This window comes from Caloenas nicobarica, chromosome 1 (assembly GCF_036013445.1).
Source record: "Caloenas nicobarica isolate bCalNic1 chromosome 1, bCalNic1.hap1, whole genome shotgun sequence".
NCBI lineage: Eukaryota > Metazoa > Chordata > Aves > Columbiformes > Columbidae > Caloenas > Caloenas nicobarica.
This window is the reverse complement of record NC_088245.1, coordinates 197,850,280-197,869,368: the sequence shown is the minus strand read 5'-3', so window position 1 is coordinate 197,869,368 and position 19,089 is coordinate 197,850,280. Positions and strand designations below refer to the sequence as shown.

Genomic DNA, 19,089 nt, shown 5'->3' with positions numbered 1-19,089 from the left:
AACTTTAGGTGGTAGAAAGTAATATTTATGTACACTTTCTTGCATAGATCTGAAAAGGTTTATGGAAGAACATCTTTGTACTTCCATAGGCTGGGTCTGACCTTGCCTCACTTCCCAGCAGTGAGGAAAAAAAAGAACTGGCAACTTTTGACTGGTGCTATAAGGGTTCCCAGAAAGCTAACTGAATGCCATAATGCCTCTTGCTTCTGTGGTCTGAGGCTTTACAATTCCTAAAAACAGGCCCAGTAATTCATCATTATCAAAATTACGCATACAGGAAACGGGGATGAAATTCTTCTCACACAACTGCATGTCCGCATCTAAAGGATGCGATATAGGCTCCTGTCAGGATCAGCAGAGAGAAATGTACACTTTTACAGTGTGATTCTTCTGAACTGGATAAGTATGAAATGAAATGCACTCTAAGAGTGACCAGTAACACATCGATGTCAGACATTCTGCTGTCAGATGAAGCCAGCAAAAAGTAGCCACTATGACTAGAAAGTAATGAGCCATATCTTTACAGCCTATGCTTTTGCTGAAAATTGTCTGAAACCAGTCACCACTGTCACTTCTGGTAACAACAGTATCAGAACAAAGTAAGGACACACACTTACCACTGAAAAACTCCTTCTCTAGCTGTTCATTCCACTCCTGTGCACTTTTCTCCATCATTTCATCTTGGTTTGCATCACGAGAACAACCACTTGTTTCAGCTGACATTGGGGAATTACACATTTTAGCCTGTCAAAAATTCCAAGGCAACGTGACATTAGTTCAACACGTGGCTTCAAATCACATTTCAGGTGTCACATCACAAATTGTGTCAAAAGTCACAAAGGTCAGTCAACTCTTTGTGGGTCTATTAAATACTGTATTATTAAAATATACAACTGAAGATTGTAAAGTTGCATGCAGTTTAGTCTTGTTTCAGATATATGAGTTATAATGACCTTAAAATAAGAGGCATAGTTTACTTATTTTCTCCATATGCATTCTCATTGAATTGTATCTCTTAATTTAGTTTTTCCCAATCACTTCTTCCTTGACCAGCATATTTTAAAATTCATACACTGACCTCCTAACAGAGATTTAATAATTAAACACCACAGTTAATTTTCATATTGCAAGACAGCCATTTGGGAGCTGTGATAAATTGCCTTAGCAGTGGGGAAAATGAGTTTAGCTTGTGCGTTAAGCTGGAGAGGAGGTTCCTATCCCACCCATATTTCTCTCAGCTCACAGTCTCAGATGGTAGAAGCGCAGACAACTGCTGAACTGCTGATTTGTTTTTGCTGAGACTCTCGCTCCTTTTTTTTTTTTAAATAAAAACTCTTACTACTTTTTAGTTCTCATTATTCATAACATTTTACTTGTCTAGCTGCAATAGTCTATTTATATAATAGGCAGGATTCTCTGATAAGATCTTAGTTCAGTCATACATTAATAGAGATCATCCCTTTGTTTTTGAAATATGAGAGAAGGGAGGTGGCCAATTTACCTCCTCTATACCTTTGATTACATACTGTAAACCTTCTTAGTCCCCTCTGTGGTTATACCATACAGTTGAAGAGGAAAAAATGACATCTTAGTAATACAGGGCAATAAAGTAATTAAAATAGTAAATATAGTCCTTGGAGAAAATCTGTATATTTCAACAGTGTGCACTTAAATTACACCAGAAATAAACCTATTGTTTCATCCTTAAATTGAGCTTGTGCTTAAAAAATGGAACATTCAGCCAAAAAATAATTTCCTACTGTCAAAATTTAAATTTGCACAGTAATTCTATGCATGGAAATGTTGCAGGAGAGGCTCCAGCTTACTGCCTGCCCAAATCAGCCACTCTTATTCACTCTTGTACAAATGAAAAGAAACAAAGTAAATACACTAGATTATTTACTCAGTGTGAGTTTTGACTTATTGGCAGGTTGGTTACAGTTGCCAAAATATGTGAGGGTTTGGGCCTAGGAAATGATCCGTGCAATTATTTGGTCATTAAGAGAGAAATGAAACCTGATCAGAGCTTCATTTAGAGCTGACCTAGGAAAGCTTTGGGCTTGCGTAGCTAACACGGTAAATTCATTCTACTGCATCCAACAGGTTCACAATATGAACATTTTACTTGGTGTTTAAAACAAGAACTGCAAGAATAATATTTAAACAGGTGTTATATCAACAACTTAAACAAAGAGGACTAGTTTTGGAAAAATCTCTGGTTTAAATATTGCTGACAATAAAGGTTATAAGCTACTTACTGTTGCCATTTCTTCCACGTTCGGAGACAAGCTAGCAGAACTGTCATATCTGTAGGCAGAAGGATTTAAATGTTGTTTTTGAAAAGAATCATGATGTAATTATACCAGGTAGTAAATATCCAGCAGTTTAACAACTATGGAGAAGCATCTGAAAAAAAGGCTGCTCTATGAAAAATCCATCCTTCCTCCCCAAAACATCCTGCTAACAAAAAAACTCTGGGGAAATGTACCATTTGGTTTGGCCTTGTCAGCTTGCAAATCTTGTAGCTGCACAGCCAAGAATGAACTCAGCCTACTGATATCGCAATGTCTGCAACAGCCATGAAGTAATTCTTTCAATCCAGCCTTATGATAAGATGGTATTACTTCCTTTTCCAAACAACAATAATTTAGTAGGTACTACAAATGGCTAGTAGTTAACTACTTGTAAATCTGTAAGTGGTTTGCATCTGCAATTCTATTAGTTTTTCTCTTCTATTTCACCCTGCTCAGACTCGCAGAGCTCTGCTCTGCCCCTGTGAAGGAGGAGAGACAGACAGCAGATTGTTTTCAGTGTGAACTTTGGAACTTGCTGCTACTCACCCAAAACAGACTTTATTTACCAATTTTTAACATATAGTAGAAGGCTCATCTGCTTTCCTAAGCTAAAAAAGACTGCAAGGGCTTGGCGGAGAACTGGCTGGAGCATCTGTGAGTAATGCAGTGGTTAGAACAAGCTGAGAAGCCCTGAACATAAAAGGTATTCTGTTCTACAGAGTGACTTGCAGACATATAAATACAAAACAAACTAAAGAAACAAGAACAGGACCTGACTTCACTGAGTGTATTCAAGTCTGCAGATCCTTATTTTACAACTAAGCAAAACTCAGCTCCTTCAAAAGCCCTGAAGGAAATGTTGCTCATCTTGTGCTTATTGCCAGTTCTCCCTTGTCTCAGAAACCGTACTTTTTCCCAGGAAGTTAATTCTTGAGAGAAAGTGAAGCAGGAGAAGACAGTTCTGCTCAGTCCTGTTTGTCTCAAAGTCTTTTTGAATGACCTTGTTCTTAGGCTGTTAAAACCTTCTTGTGCTCAGAATACTTTATTGTGCTTCAACAGCAAGTATAAACCGGCTTGTTGGCAGGTTCTTTGTGGCCCAGCCTTTCCTCCTGAAGTGCTTTGTCATTTGTTTGCAATGTGCTTGCAGGCAGGGAAGAACAGTTGAAAGGTGCAATTTGTTGTTGCTTCTGTAATTGTGAACTGTAAAACCAGGATTCCTCTCTGACATGGGGTCCAACTGAAACCAAAGGAAACAAGCCTGTTGACCTCAGTGGGCTTTGGATCCAGCCAGACAATCAGAATCTGAAATTCTTAATCTTTCCTTGTAGCACCCAGTGTGAAGAGTCATTAATTCAGTGGGTTACCGCTCCCTCTGAATCGAGTTTACAGAAGCAGGACTCTGAGATGTACGTAGCTCTTCCTTTAAACTAAAACAATATTTAATATGTTCCAGTGCTTCTACAACAAATTAAGAATGGACCTTATGTTTCAGAGTTTTTAGAATTATTTCCTGCAAACCAAGTTCAATGAATTCCTGTGGCTTAGCAATTTTATTTAATTAGGTGCATAACAAAAATGTAAAAGCTCTTTTAGAAGCTCTCTTCTTCAGCTTTATTTACTGTGCAAAGCTGCTCTACAGTTCTCCCTACTTGGTGCTGTGCTTGATGTTGCCTCAATTGCTCCTTGCAATGAAGCTACATGAAGTAGACATGTCTGTTAGAAATGTCTTCTGATAGTCTAGGCAAAAATTAAATTTTTATTTGCACCTCTGGCATTATTCTAAATTCCTCCATGTTTCTGTGGTCACTGCTATTTCAGAAATAACTGGTCATTGCATCCTGCTTTCTTTTCCTCCCTGGCAACTTACACAGACAAGGTTATTTTGATCTTTTCCCTATGCCAAACCCCCCACTTCTCAAACTGCCTCATGATTTTTTCCGAACACTTTTAAGTTTTTCAGAATTTCAAAATTAAAGTTTTGCCTACTGCCAGAGAAATATTGCTTAATTTTAGGAAAAAGTAATTAAGTTTCTTTTTTGGTTAAGGATATTGAGCAATGTTTACATTAGTTTGCACACACATGCACATGCAGATACACACATACTTGTAAACATTATCTGTTATTCATAAGCAGAAAAGATGCTAAATTACTGCTTAAGTTCAGAAATATTTGTCATGAGATAAATACTACTCACTACGGAAAACAAGAAGTTATATTATATACTTTTTCACTTATATATTTATGTATCTTTTTTACGACAACCGAATATCAGATTAAAGGATGACTCTACTTACTCCTGTCGCTACTGGTAACAACAATATAAATCCATGAATTAAATTCTGCTGTGAATTAGTATTTTCACTGAGGCACCTGTCCAAGTTTTTGAGTTGTCTAATATCAGAAGCGTAATCTGTTTTCTTCTATACTATTCTTATCAATACTACATAAGAAGCCAGCTAAGAAAAAACCACATTACTCAAATATGCTGAAAACACAACAAAACAGCATTTCTTTTCTGGTATGAATCACACATATTAGAAAAGAATAAAGATGAATTCAAGAACACTGAGCACCCTTGAACCAAAAAGTCATCAAACATTTCACTACCTTCAGACTACAGTTACAAACCTTTTATTAGCATCTTCTGTATCTCCACACAAGCGCACTCTTCTCTGCAGCATCCATAATTTATTCTCACACAAAACACCACCGTAGCTGATGAAACTGTCTCTCCAGTACAGAAAAGACCCTCTAAACAGCCATTAATATTTAGCTATTTAAAAGCTTCTGCCAGTTAGGCTTACTTACAGGATTTACAGTGCTGCCTCCTATTGTACTTCACTAGCTCTCCAAAATAACTCTACCTGGTGAGAGGCAGATTATTTCAGCGCTATGTCTATGCATAAAGCAAACCACATGCCACGGCAACACCTAGAAGAGGGTGGGGGAAGTTTTCGACAGAGAGGCGTGACTAGAAAATGTAGCAATCAGCTCAGTTACAGGTCAGGATTGACTTGTTTATTTTTCAAGCCGAGCTCAGTAAGAAATCAAAGGCATCTGAGCCACGATAGATTTTCTGTGGAAAAGCCAGATAAACACATATTAGAACAGCTGATGCAATGAGTAGGCTCAGTTTATTTTTTTTTATTCCTAAATTAAGAAATAATTTCAATGCTTAGATTCTAGAGCAAAGCCTAGACCTTCGCTTGTGCATCGGCTTCCGTGCTGCACACGGGTTAAAGAGCCCTTGAAATCTGATTCTCAGCTACACAAGTCCCCTTTACTCTGCAATGTTGGTCTGTCCAGTGTAAAAGGCATTACCGGCTCACAGGAGAGAGGAGGGACCAGATGACAGGTACTGAGCAGTGTTAAAACTTGGCTTTTTTTTTTTTTCAATGCTGCGTTGCTATGTAGGAGAATTGTTACCAGTAAATATCCACAAAGCTAACCTCACCACCTCTATTCAAACCTCTCCTTACATCTCTCTGCTTTGATACAAACACTCCACAATGGCAAGCTGCTGTGCTACAAAACCTACATATCAGACTAATCATCATTTCTGTAAAGCCTTGCATTCCCCATCATTGTTTATTACAGCTGTTCCTTGTCTTCAGTCATTCCACCTAGGAGCCCCAGGCACGGACCAGAACACCAGCCTGAGACTCACAGACTGAAAATCAGCTCTTTGTGCCAAAGATCTCGCAGCTTCATACTTAGATTTCACAGCGCTGCACAACGCACCTTTGATTGACAGTCCCAAGCATTACCCTAAGATGCACAGAAAAATAATTGTATTTCACTCAGGTGTTGCCAACATACAGGACCACACAGGGCAAAAGCTAGGGGAGAACCAGCCTAACTAGCTCGAGCGTAGCCCCCCTGTCGCCTCTGAACAGCAGAGGTGGCACGGGAGAAGGAAGCTCTTCAAACAGCAGCTCCAGCACGTGAGACCATCTTTGGTTCAGATCCAGTAGCAACCAAAGCCCTGACGAAGTGCGGCAGACAAAAGCTCTGGAGAGCTGCCCTGTTTGCCCGGCCAGAGCTGAAGCTGCAGCTTTGCCTCTGGGCTGCCTCTGGGCTAGAAATGGTGGGAACCAAAGCAGCCTGGGGCCCACGTGCTCTGCCCTGGCCTGGGAAAGTTTTGCTTTCCTCCTGTGCCATAGGGCATCAGAGCCCTATGCGCCTGACACCTTGGCTTCTTGAGAGGGAATTAAATAGGATGCAGCAGCTGCTACGTCCAGGGGCTTTCATGCACGTAAAGCTTTCACGCAAAACCTGTGCAAAATAGATTTAGCCAAGAGACTTTAACTATTACTTGTCACTTAGTCCTCATTCTTCTGACACAGAACAGACAATCTCTCATTACGTGACCAAGTAAAATCCCAGTGTTCCTGGTGAGGTGAAAGGCATGAGACTGGAAAATTATTTTTAACACAGGTTTCTGAGCAAAACATGGAACAATTCATAGACTTTTTAAAGCTGGAAATAATGTATGTTCTGATTACAGCTCACCGTGGTTGCTTCTGAGTCTGGTTTTTCCTTGATTTTCTAAAGGAGAAAAGCCAAGCAAAAGGTGATCTGAACCCCAGAAAGGATGCCGAAGTGTTCTTTTGTGCTTGAGGATTTGTGCAGGATGACATTTTTAATTCTGTTTGATCTAAAAATATTAGAAAAAATCTGTTTTATTTCAAGTTCTTATTAAATACAGTATTAAAATATATATTAAAAAGTTATGTCTTCATGAACAATTTTCTTTTGCTTACCTTTTATGCCAGGAAAATCCAGTTTTATCGATATTTTTGGACAGACTATGTGACATGCTGGTTTATAACGACTAACTAACCAGAAGACTAAGAGAAACACAAATAGGTCTAGAGTTTCAAAAAGTATTATTGGGTTTGTGTGATGCATGTGAGATAAATGAGGCTGATTTTCAGAAAGTAATCAGCACTCAACCATTTGAAAACGAGAATCGCTTTAAAATATAGGCAAATTAGACATTTGAAAATTGAGGCACTCACAATTATTAGTCACTTTATTTTCACCTTTGTAAGAAATATAAAGATGACAGCCCTGAATACACAATGGTTTAATAGACTGTAATGTAACTACTTAACAGGAATTCAGACTAAAGTGTCTTCTGTATCATACGATTCTTTATTATGAGATTCCCATGGCCATGGGAATACATTTTTTCTGCTACAAACTGAGTATCAGAACTGGTTTTTTAAATGCAAAATAACAGGAATGATTTATTTGGAAAGGTTATGATTTGACTGCTTCAAACGGAACATAAACCCACTCTGCCTGTAAAAGCACCCGGCAAACCATGTGAAGGAGAGAAGGAGTATTGCTCGTAGATTCAGGAAAGAAACTGCTCAGTTTGCTATTGAAACATGCCAAAGAAAACCGGAGGACACAAGGAAACAAGACTTCACTCAGGTGTAAAGCACTGTATCTTTTTTTTTTCCCCATGACATGCATGAAACAATACCAGAGCCTGAAAATGGCTTATCCAACGACTGTGGGAGAAAGCAAATCCAGAAATGAGAGCAAAATATCACCGATAACAACAGCAAGGGGCAGTATTTTGGACCTAGTTCAAAATGAAGTGAATAATTTTTGTCATGTGATTTAAATCCCGTGTATAACACATGGTTTTCAGTTCAGTGACAATCACTGTGTATTGCAAAATGCTGCATCGTTTACCCCTTTCAGAGCCTAACCTCCTGATGGCATTGTTTGACTTGACAATGAAGGTGACATCAGGAGAGTCCTAACAGCACTCTGCCATAGCCAGGATGGTCTAGGACATGGACAGAGCAAGGCTTGCGGGTAGAAGCAGTACCTTTTATTAAACCGACCTATACAGCTGGAAATATCAGACAAACCTCTGAGGCACAGAAACCCTTCTTCAGATCTGAAACACAAACAGCAGCTTTCGAAGTTAAATACCAGAGAACAATTGCACAGAGTTTAGTTAGCTAATGAATCAATCAGACCACTTCTGAACGAGAGAAATAGTAGAGAGCTGTGGCCTAGAGGGGATGTTGGGGAAAAATGGGCAGGAAAGACAGAGATCTGTCTGTAGTTTTAGGAAAATTTTTAGGGTTTCACTTTTCTTTTGAAATACATGACTCTGCTTCTAGTTGCTATGAAGCACAAATAGGAAGAGCTCAATGAAAAACATGCAGAAATGTGAATGGAATAAAAGCATATATTATGCAAGAAAACTATCTGGATGTAAGATGAAAGACATGGTACAGAATACCATGTTTGGTATAGAGACAACATGTTTCTTGTGCATGTTCATTTCGGATGGGGAACAGAACCTGCGAAATTAGATCTCCAGAAGTTGCTTCCTGCTCAGTCCAACTTTCCTGACTTGGCCACCCGCCCTGATAATCAGCACTGGTGTGCCTTTAGCCCAATGTTACCAGGATAATTTTTCCACTGGTACAGTCAAACCTTTCTCGCCCAAACCCAGATTTCCATCTTATTCCAAATGTCATTTAGGTGCTTCTAGTTTCTTTAAGAAAATGAGGTAAAACAGAAACAGTTTTTGTACAAAATAAACATTACTGCTTTGATTAGGAAATGACCACTGTATTTACTATATGTATAGCAACTTCATCTCGATTAAGAAAGTTTTTTTGCAGTGAGGACAATACATCACTGGAACAACCTCCCCAGGGATGTGGTGGAGTCCCCATCACTGGAGGTTTACAAGATGTGAATGGACAGGGTGCTGGATTAAATTACCCAGGCTCCCTTTCCCACAGAAGGTTGGACACAGAATCATAGAATAGTTTGGGTTGGAAGGGACCTTCAAAGCTCATCTAGTCCAACCCCCTGCCCATGAGCAGGGACATCTTCAACTAGATCAAGTTGCTGAGAGCCCTGTCCAGCCTGGCCTTGAGTGTTTCCAGGGATGGGGCATCTGCTGCCACCTCTCTGGGCAACCTGGGCCAATGTTTCACCACCCTCAGTGTAAAAAAAATTCTTCCTCATGTCTAGTCTGAGTCATAATAATTTTGAAAATACACCTTTGGTAAAACTTTGACCTGAGAAGAAACTCAATGCAATTTCAGAAACTTCTTAGCCATTACAGTCTGAAATGCTCCAAGACATTGGTTCTGTGACCATGATCATGTAGATAAGGAAATGGAAAAATGCAACTCACTGGTGCTTTTGCTCTTCTTTAGCTGATGCTCTAATGGTGGTTTTAGCATTCTGTTGACATCACTGTAATTCTGAAATTTTTTTCTTTGTATTTCTTCAAACCATTCTCCAGTCACTCCCTGAAGCCCTGTTTCAGACTTCTTTCTCTTCAGAAGTTTGCTAGAAAGGGAAAAAAAAGTGCAAAATTTATTTTTAAGCCATTTCAGAAACTAGAGGCACATAATTAGAAACTCTTCCTGTTGTTCGTTTAGGTATTTACGGTGTATTTCTACATATAATGACTTTTTAAAAGATACAGTGAGACATGACACATTCATAGCAATCACATAAAAATTTCAGTGACAGCAGAATTCTCTAGTCTAACAATAAGATTATGTGACCAGGTTAAGTGGACGACTCATGTGCTTGCACTATTCTGTGCCTTGAAGAAGTGCATCCTTTTTCCTCGCCAAAATAAGGTAATAATTCATAAGCATTATAAAGCTAATTGAAAGTAAGATTAAGTTCAACCAATAATCAACTTAGAACAAATAATACTCTAACAAAACAGTTCTTGAAGTATTTATTTACTCATTTAAGCAGAAGCAATAAGATTATTCTGATTTTCAAGAGGAAGCTCACTGAGGCCCTCACAGTGAGGTGCCCACCATACATTTTCTATGTAAAGGAGAATAACAAATTGTGAATTCAGCTAATATGTATTAATGCAACATGTTCAACACGTTCATCACATTTTCCTCTTTCCTTGCTGCATAGTGATTCTGCCTGTGTTTATTATGTACGGAAGCAACTAATAAGGAATCTGAATGTTCTGCCATGCAGAGGGGAAGGCTGAACAAGCTACACATGTGTCTGCAACTAAAAAACCTGTTTACTAGCAAGTTCAGGTTACAGACCAAGAGGTCACAGGAGTGAATTGTTTATCTGGACACAAAAGACAAAGGTGCAGTTTCAAAGGAGTCAGAATAGTGCAATGGACATACAAAGTTACTTGTTTTCAAATGACATTACACAAGTGCCTAAAGCACAGATGCAAATGCAGCAAATCCACACCCCAACTGATTCTGATGGCAACAGAACAAGAATTTGTGCACAGCCTGGAGATGTAACACCAGTGTTTTAGCAAGGCTTTCATGTAAATCTTCCACCTTAATCACTGGTAAAACCTGTGTCTAGCAATACAGATGCTCTCAGAGAACATAAATTATTTCAGTTATCAATTTAAATAAACCCTAGTATTCTCTGAGACAACATTACCTCAAAAAAACCAAACTTAAAATGAAATATCTAGTCTGGAAATAGATGTGTTTCCATTTGGAATTGATACAGGGCGTGCTGTCCACACCAGCACCTACTGTTCACCTGGTGACATCTGAAGGACAGGAGGCCAGGAGAGAGACATTTTTGGTAAATGAGTGAGTATTTCCCTTGAAGGAGATCACCCAGACACACGCACAAGTGCTAACCATTTGAAACAAACTTATTACAAAGGCAAAAATGTTGCCTTCATCACAGATACAACCGCAGCACGGGAGCGGCAGAACTGCGCGAACGCCACAGGGAGACCAGCCCGGCAGGGACGGGAGGCAGGAGGAGGCCACGACATGACCTCACTCTGCGGCCTCAGCGAAGGGCCGGGGCTGCCCGGAGGCGCGGCGGCGGACCCGGGCAGGGGGTGCGCGGGGAGCGGCTGTCGGAGCGCAGCCCCCGGCAGCGCCGCGGAAGCGCAGACCGGCCCGCGCAACCCGCCCCTGCGGCCTCTGAACGCGCGGGCGGGCGGCGGGGCCCGGGCGCCACCTGGCGGCGGGCGGCCGCCCCGCAGCAGCCGCGCCCGTGCCTGCGCCGGCGGGCCCCGGGGAAGCGGCACCGCTTACCCTTGGACATCGGCTCGCTTCACGTTTGCGCGTTCCAGAGAGAAGGAAAAATACGAAAAACTACACTTGCCCTAACATCGACCATATAGGGCGTCGCATGAACGTGCCTCTCACTGAAAAATGTATTAAAAATCTTGCACAGACATTGACATGAATATTTAAACACTGTGAAGACTTTACTGCTACATGTTAGGCATTATCAGTAATCATTATCTATGAACATGCTGCTTTTGAATTATGCTGTCATTCCCAACTCAGGAAATAAACCCTCTAAATTGCCTGTGGATATTTGTATTTACACACACACGCGGGCCCATATATTAAACCCTATATAGTGATGTGAGTACCGAATAATATTAACATGATACATAATATGTAATTGCAATATCGCACGACTATTAAATATTTCTCATTTGCCATGACTCCCAGCCAATCCACATCATTTCCCTATATACCTGCTCTGCCAAGTCTACCTGCCCCCTCATGATACTAATTGAACGACAGTTGTGAACTAGAAGCAAAGCCCATCTCAAGAAACAATTACAGGAGAAGATGGTATCTGCAGTCAGTATTGCAATGAACTTGCCTTTGAGGCAGAGCTATTGTTGCTTGGATTGCAAATGATATATTGAGACACTGCTCCATAGGAGTGTCGAAACACCTAATGCCCTCTAAACCAGACATACTAATCCTGCTCCCTTGTCTGTTCCATCCATCCTTCCTCCTCGTTTCTCCACAGCCACTCTGGAAACTCGGAGCCACTTCCTTTTGGGAGGAGACAACATCACTGTCACTGGGAATAGCATCCGTAAGCTGTTGCAGGATTAAAGGCAACTCCACTCCCAGGATAACTTGCAGGAGACTGCTCCACAAGCCGGAGCAGGCAGTAATCCAAAATGACCTCACAGGCTCCACCTCGTTACCTTTTCCCATCCATTATGCCACACAGCATCTAAACTAATGAATCACTCAGGAGCAATTCCTTTGCACTGTTCTTAAAAACATTTCTTCCTTATTGGCACAAGGATGTCCCAGTATTTCTTATACAGACATCTCCGGGGAAAAGTTAACCTAATGTTTGGGAGTACTAGACTTTCATGTGGGTTATCATAAATATTGTGAAAAGAGCTGTAGCCTCCCCTGCCACTTCCTGTTAGGATAATAAGGAGCTTTAATTGCTGCTGTAAGAGGAAAGGTATTTTCTCTATCATCTTCATCCTGAATACAAAGCAGGAGACAGATGTGTAAGGCAGTAGAAACCGGGTTGCCAAATAGGACGTCTGGGAACATCTCTGCTGTTTGCAAAGAGGACTCAATCCCACTTCTGTCAAAGCAGAAATTATGATTCTTATTGATTTCAGCAGAAGCAGGATTTGGCCGCAAAGGGCTCTTACCACACACCTCACGAGAGAACAGACATGCAGCAACCACCACCCCCGAGGAATTGCACTGGATGGAGGATAAGCAGATCAGTATTTGCTCATTGCATCAAAGCTCTCACTGTCTGAGAAGACAAGGCTGAAAGCATTGCAGACTAAAAGTGTCAAAAACATTAGATAAAAACTACAGCAGGACAGATAACTTGCAAAAAATAATTACGTAAAACAAGCTTACATCTTTGTTTATATTCCTTAACGTGTCAGCAGGAAAAGGCTAGAGATATTAAAAAATAGTGCCTGATGAGCCAGTTCTTCCCTCAGTTTTTTTTTGCTTCAAACTTACCACCTTCCCATGGCTTTATACATTATACTGTACTGGTGAACTGTGCGCCTCTATCATTTCTATGGCCAGTTAATTTTCTAGAAAACTCTGGTCACAGCCATGGGTAGCTTAAAACACATATGCAAGAATATTTTCTTACTTATAGTTGCTTTTAATTTTCTAAAAATGATTTAAAGACATACTTCTGAGTTGTCATTTTATTAAAAAAAAGGAGGAGGGGGAAAGAAATATTTCTGACAACATCAAAGACTACCACAGCCAAAGTAATTTGAAAAAAAAATATTATCTGCTATTTCATATAAACACATAATAGCAATAACAACAACATTCTGGTTTCCAAGGTACCAGAAAAGCTCCTGTGGCAGGTTAATCCTACCAGGAAGAAAAATAACGATACGCAGAGCCAAGATACTCTTTCCTAACATGTCAGACACACAATAGCTCTATTTTCTAAGGCAGTCTTTATTCTAAGTCACTGGTATATTTTTACTCACATTAAAGCAACATTTTGTTTATTTTTCTTTCTTGCTGTTTTCTGTTTGGCTAATGTCAACAAACCAAGTCAGCTTCATTATTACATGTAAAACATTATGCAGAAGTAGGTGAATCAGAGAAGAAAACTGACTTCCATGTTTTGGTTGCACACACTACGAGACAATGTAAGACGACCTAACTGAAAATGCACTTATTTTTTCTTTGGCTTTTGTATTTATAAAATTAAGCATTTCTGAAGTAAGCCTCTGAAAAATCAAGACTTTCTCTATTTTGATGAAGAAAATGTTGTTTTGGCAATAATGCTTGAATCTAACCTACTTGGTTGTTGCTAATCAACCACTGAGACTTAATTTTCTCTTCTCCCCAAATACTAGTTTTCCAGCTAAGTGTTCATCCTTTTCATTATTACTACTGCTGCTCTCATTTTTGTTATTATGTACTGATTTTTATAATGCCTATTAACCCACTAAGTTGCCTTCAGAAGACTTATTTGTCTGAGTATGTGACCAATAAAACTAAAGATGTGTATGGGCAAAGAGGATATGTGTCACAACAAGGAAAACCAAAGAGTGTGTTGGCTCAGTGTTTCTTCCTGACCATGACCCAAATACCGATAAATGTAACGGAAGGACTTTCACTGTCCTGAACAGGCGTCAGGTCAGGCTGCTGGAGAGTCACCTAGTGGTGACAGCCCTGGATGGGGTAACTGGAAGTGCCAAGAAAGGTTCACCTGAAGGACGGGAAACACTTCACAGCCCAGCGCTGGCTGAACTGTGTGGGACAGTTTTCAATCTTACTTTGACAGGCGCATCAAGTTGCCAGCTCACAATTATCCCTAAATATTTAGATTCCAGAAATCTGCAAAAGCAGGAGATGGAAGCGGGGAGAAAGTGAAAAGGCAATCAATCCTCTACAGTTTTTCCTCCCAGATTGTACATTTAATAGGCAGAAGTACTTTAAACACAAAGATATCACTTTCTGCACATGATTTTGATACCCACCCTGTAGTACCCTTTCAAGCAGTAAGTGGGGCTACGTAAGCAGACAGCTGCAAACAGTAAATGTCGTGTTGTCCCCATAACGCTTTTCTCAGAGTAGACATCAGATTCATGCATTATGTCCTGTCATATGTGTCAGGGACACAGGCAGGGAATATATGAATTAAAGGCAGAACATCTTTTCTGCCCTTGCTGAAGTTCTACCCTGTCTGCTTGGGGAAAATCCTTCCATTTTCACCTCTCTTCTTCCTAATTAAAAAGGAGAAAAAACCACAAAACCTGACACTATTACACTACCTCTATTCAGCAGATTTATTATTTTAAATTAAAGCTGACCACCTGCTTTGAGATAGCCTAATACAGTGGCAATGTGTACATTCGTTACATACAATCCGCAGAGACAGCGAGACTATCAGGTTACAGGAAACATTCTTGTTGGACTCCCACTGTGCGCTGAAAACTACTTTCTACTCTATAACTCACAATGTCTTTTGTGTCTATAATTTTTTAACTTAAGCACCTTCTGTACAGTGGCTAAAAGTTACCTCTGTTATTTCCCAAAGCATTAACTTCTCATATTAAACTGAAATTAATATACCGCAGATGACTTACTCTAGCTGCTGTTTTCCTTCATCAAGTCCAACACTCCATTTCTCCTTGAAGCTTTTGCCTGTTCCCCTTGGCAAGAGCACAGACTTACACTTTTCCTTTGAAACAGAAAACTAGGAAATGTTGGAAGGGCAAGGACAGGGTTCATTCTCATGCTGGCCACATAACTCCTCCCTGCTCTGGCAGCTCAGGAATCCGAAGTTGCCAGTTAGAGCTCAGAAATCAGGAGCTCAATGACTGTCTCCATAAAGTTAAACTTTTAAAGCACAGAGCATTGAAAACTGAAATCATGGGAGCTGAGGGTGATCAATCACCCATCTCAAGCTGTAGCAATGCCTCAAAACATTACTTTTAACATGAAACTATTTCTTTAGCAGCTACCCTGGGTTTACAGTGAAAACATTATTTCAGCCCTGCTGGAACAAATAGAAAAGGCTATAAGTATATGTCTTTTAATTGATTTTATACATACTTAGAATATGAAAGCTTTTAGTCCTTTGGGCAGTTGGTCAACAAGAGTGAACGAGGCCAAAGATCGCTAGTAATTTCACAACTCTCCAGTTCGGGCTGATTCTCTGCCATTTCCTCTACAGTGAGTGTGAAAGAGGGGAAAGCTCCACTCTGAGAATGTCTTATGGATTATTTACAGTCTCTCTATACAGACCGTGAATGACAGGTCAAAAAAAAGGGTATTACTTTATGGTGCTGTCAATACTCACAAGCTCCCTACCAATATTATACGGTAATAACAAAACAAACCCATGATGCAATGGAAAGGAAAGCTACCTATCATTTTTAAAGTGTGTCACATAGCTTCTAAATGTATTAATTAATATCTCTAATAAGATTACATCATTAATAGGAATTCTCATTAGCATTAATAGATGCTAACAGAAGCAGCAGATATAATTCTCCATGCAAATATTCTGATTTGTTTGCAGGGATATATGTAGTCTCAATCCAAAAACATCACATGACAGGAGTAAGTTTTGGGCTACTGAATTTCTGTCCCGGAAAAGTCTTACACGGAAATATAGATGTATACTGTGTGTGCCACACAAAGGGCTGGAAGGCTGGGGATCAGGTCTTCCTAGGTCTCCCAGTGTATCTGAAGCTAATGATTAACAGTAGACGTATTTACTCTTCCAGGGTAGAGCTGGTAGTTGATTGTAAGAGCTTTTATAAATATTGATAGCATGCAAAGAGACAGCCATCTATGCAAGTAATTTATAGTTCAGCCATATATTATGAATTTAACTGCTTTACAAAGACATACAAACCAGATGCTACTCCTCATGTTATTGTACAACTTTCTTTATGCAAAACCTTTTCTCAGTAACAATATAAGGGGAAAAACAAGAAAATAGACACAGATCAGGTGAGAACTCTGAATGAGGGGAATTGGTTTCAAATGAAGACCAAGGTCCCAACTCTGCAAGCAAGTTTGTGTATGACAGCCCATGGGTCTGGACAGAGCTCTGAAACTGAGAGGCTCCAAATGGGCTTAGACATTTGTGTACGTTTTTCATCTGGAAATACAATGCTTCTATACATGTACATAGCATATACATCAGATCTTCTGCTGTAGCAGCTTAGAATCTCATAATTTATCACAACTATTCCACCAGAAATAGAAATATTACAGTATAATAATAGTTCTACATATAAAAACAGACTGCAGAGCCCCCCGGCCACACTGCTACAGCTTTGCTGGACTGCAGCTCTCTGCACTCAGGCCCCAATATCTAGAAATTCAAAGATACAGTAAGCAGAAGTATTGCAGTTCCTTGACTATTCCAACCACAAATTAAACTGCGTGCAATTTATATGCAATAAAGTGCAAATAGATTGCACTTTTCATCACTTACTCTTAGCTTTTGTTTCGTGGTTTTGATGTGTTTGGTCACAGTTAGCATGGTTCCAGTACATATATCTATATGTTTTTGAGATAAGACTGATAAAAAGAATACAGTTTCTGGTAGTCTAAAATGCAGGCATTTAAACAGAGCTTGTTACATTTGGTAGTGTTAACATAATAATCTAGCTGCAAAGAAAGATTAGAAATATACTCCATGTGAACATTTAGATGTGCAAATCCTCTGGAAAAATTCCCAATTTTTCCATACTTTCTTTAATGCATCTCTCACATGAAGTCTGTAGGTTGTGAAACTCTTCAGACTGTCAACTCCAGGAAATTAAGTCATTTTCAATTTAAAACAAGTACAGGAAATGCCAAACTGAGGTCAGTCCTTAGTCTATGTTAAAGTTATGGAACACAGAAGAAAATGGGGTCTCTGTCCCCAAAGCTAAAAACTCTGTGGGCCAAACTCCACTTGATTTCAAAGCTAGATTCAGAGAGCAAAAAGCTTTTAAAGGATGATTAATCCAGTATACATAAGCCACTGACAAAACCTGAATTTTAAAGACAAAAAGGAGAAGGACACATGCAACATTTTTCAAATGGTGTCAAACAGTATCTGACACAAACCAAAGAATGTCAGCTGAAGTCTTTCATGTACAGCCCAACAAGCTTTGCTCTCAGCTATTAGCCAGGTCTCTCCAAGAGCTACGTCTACATGAGGTGCAAGTGCTGCATGTCAGATGGACCCAAGAATCTGAAGCACCTCAGGGACCAAAACCAGCAAAACTCCAGCACCTTAGGCTTCACCAAGGAAAGCATATGCTGCAGCCTTTGATGGGATTACAAGACACACATAACCTAACACACCACTAGAACACAACTGTATCAGTACCATGGGAGATACCAGACCCTCTGAACAGGAATCTGACACGTTCCTGTGTAAGACTTTTTTTACTTCCTGGTATAACCAATTTAATATTTCTGAAGTATGTGCAAGGACTTGAAGGTGTTGGGACACAGACAGTGTGTAGAAGATGTCAGCACCTGAAAACGTTTCTGGGGGGCTTCCAAGTGTGCTCACTGCAGACTGATATCCATTCCTCTCCTTACAGCAGTAACGGGCAGTGCGTGTTACACTTCACTGGCGTTGACTCCCAGAGGCCCAGAAAATCTACTGCACATGCCACTGGCATTACAAACAACTTTTAATAGACATATATGGAGGTGTATTAAGGACATATAGATGAGGTTCTTAGGGACATGGCTTAAAGGTGGACTTGGCAGTGCTAGGTTAACAGTTGGACTAAATGACCTCAAAGGTCTTTTCCAAACAAAACTATTCTATGATTCTATATAGGAGAGCTGAGCTAAAGTGAGAATGACCATACTTTGCTGATGTTTTCAGCATTTCAGACAGTTCTTTTCTCCATGCACCCCTATGGCTCTTTTCTTGCTTAGTATGGGAAGCTCTCCTCTTCCACCTGATAGCCATTTCCCATTGCTACTAATGTCAATTACTAACTTCTGCACTTGAATTGTGGAGGAGACAGAGGGTGTTGAGAACACAGAGACATTATCATTGGAAAGGTTAAACCTGTGAAGTGCACAAACTTCCTACAAGGTGCACAAGTTCTTAACTGGGTCACAACTCCACAGAAAAGCTAACAAAATTGGACTATTCTGTATTAGCTATTCCACAATAACTGCCCATATTGACTGCCTACTCAGTAGTTAATGCTAGCTTGTACTGCTGTACCTGACCTATTTATTCTTGATGCCTGGTCAATTTCTCCATATAGGCCAAGCCCAAATAATTACACTTTTGCCATTAAGCTTAGATTTAGAAAATGTCTACCCATGGGCTTTACAGTAAGTCTTGGCTTAAATCTCATCAGCTTCAAAAAGTATCTTCTTTTTGGCAGGCCTAGTGACATCAGAAAATGGGCTAGATAATAATAACAATAATAATAATCCTTATGATTTTAATTTTTACAGTATTTTGTCACTTGAAAATGCGAATATTAGTTTGAACACTGGCACAAGGCGTCCGATG

At 39.9% G+C, this 19,089-nt stretch overlaps 1 protein-coding gene across 1 annotated transcript in view; it reads right to left on the bottom strand.

The window, feature by feature from the left end:
* EXPH5 (exophilin 5) overlaps positions 1-19,089 on the bottom strand; it is a 35,652-nt gene that overhangs the window by 9,162 nt on the left and 7,401 nt on the right. Inside the window, exons 2-5 of the mRNA XM_065658425.1 lie at positions 9,479-9,636; positions 6,808-6,952; positions 2,259-2,307; positions 618-744 (exon numbers count right to left, since the gene is read on the bottom strand). Of these exons, the coding sequence (XP_065514497.1) occupies positions 618-744; positions 2,259-2,307; positions 6,808-6,952; positions 9,479-9,636 (479 nt within the window). The remainder of the gene's footprint in view (positions 1-617; positions 745-2,258; positions 2,308-6,807; positions 6,953-9,478; positions 9,637-19,089) is intronic.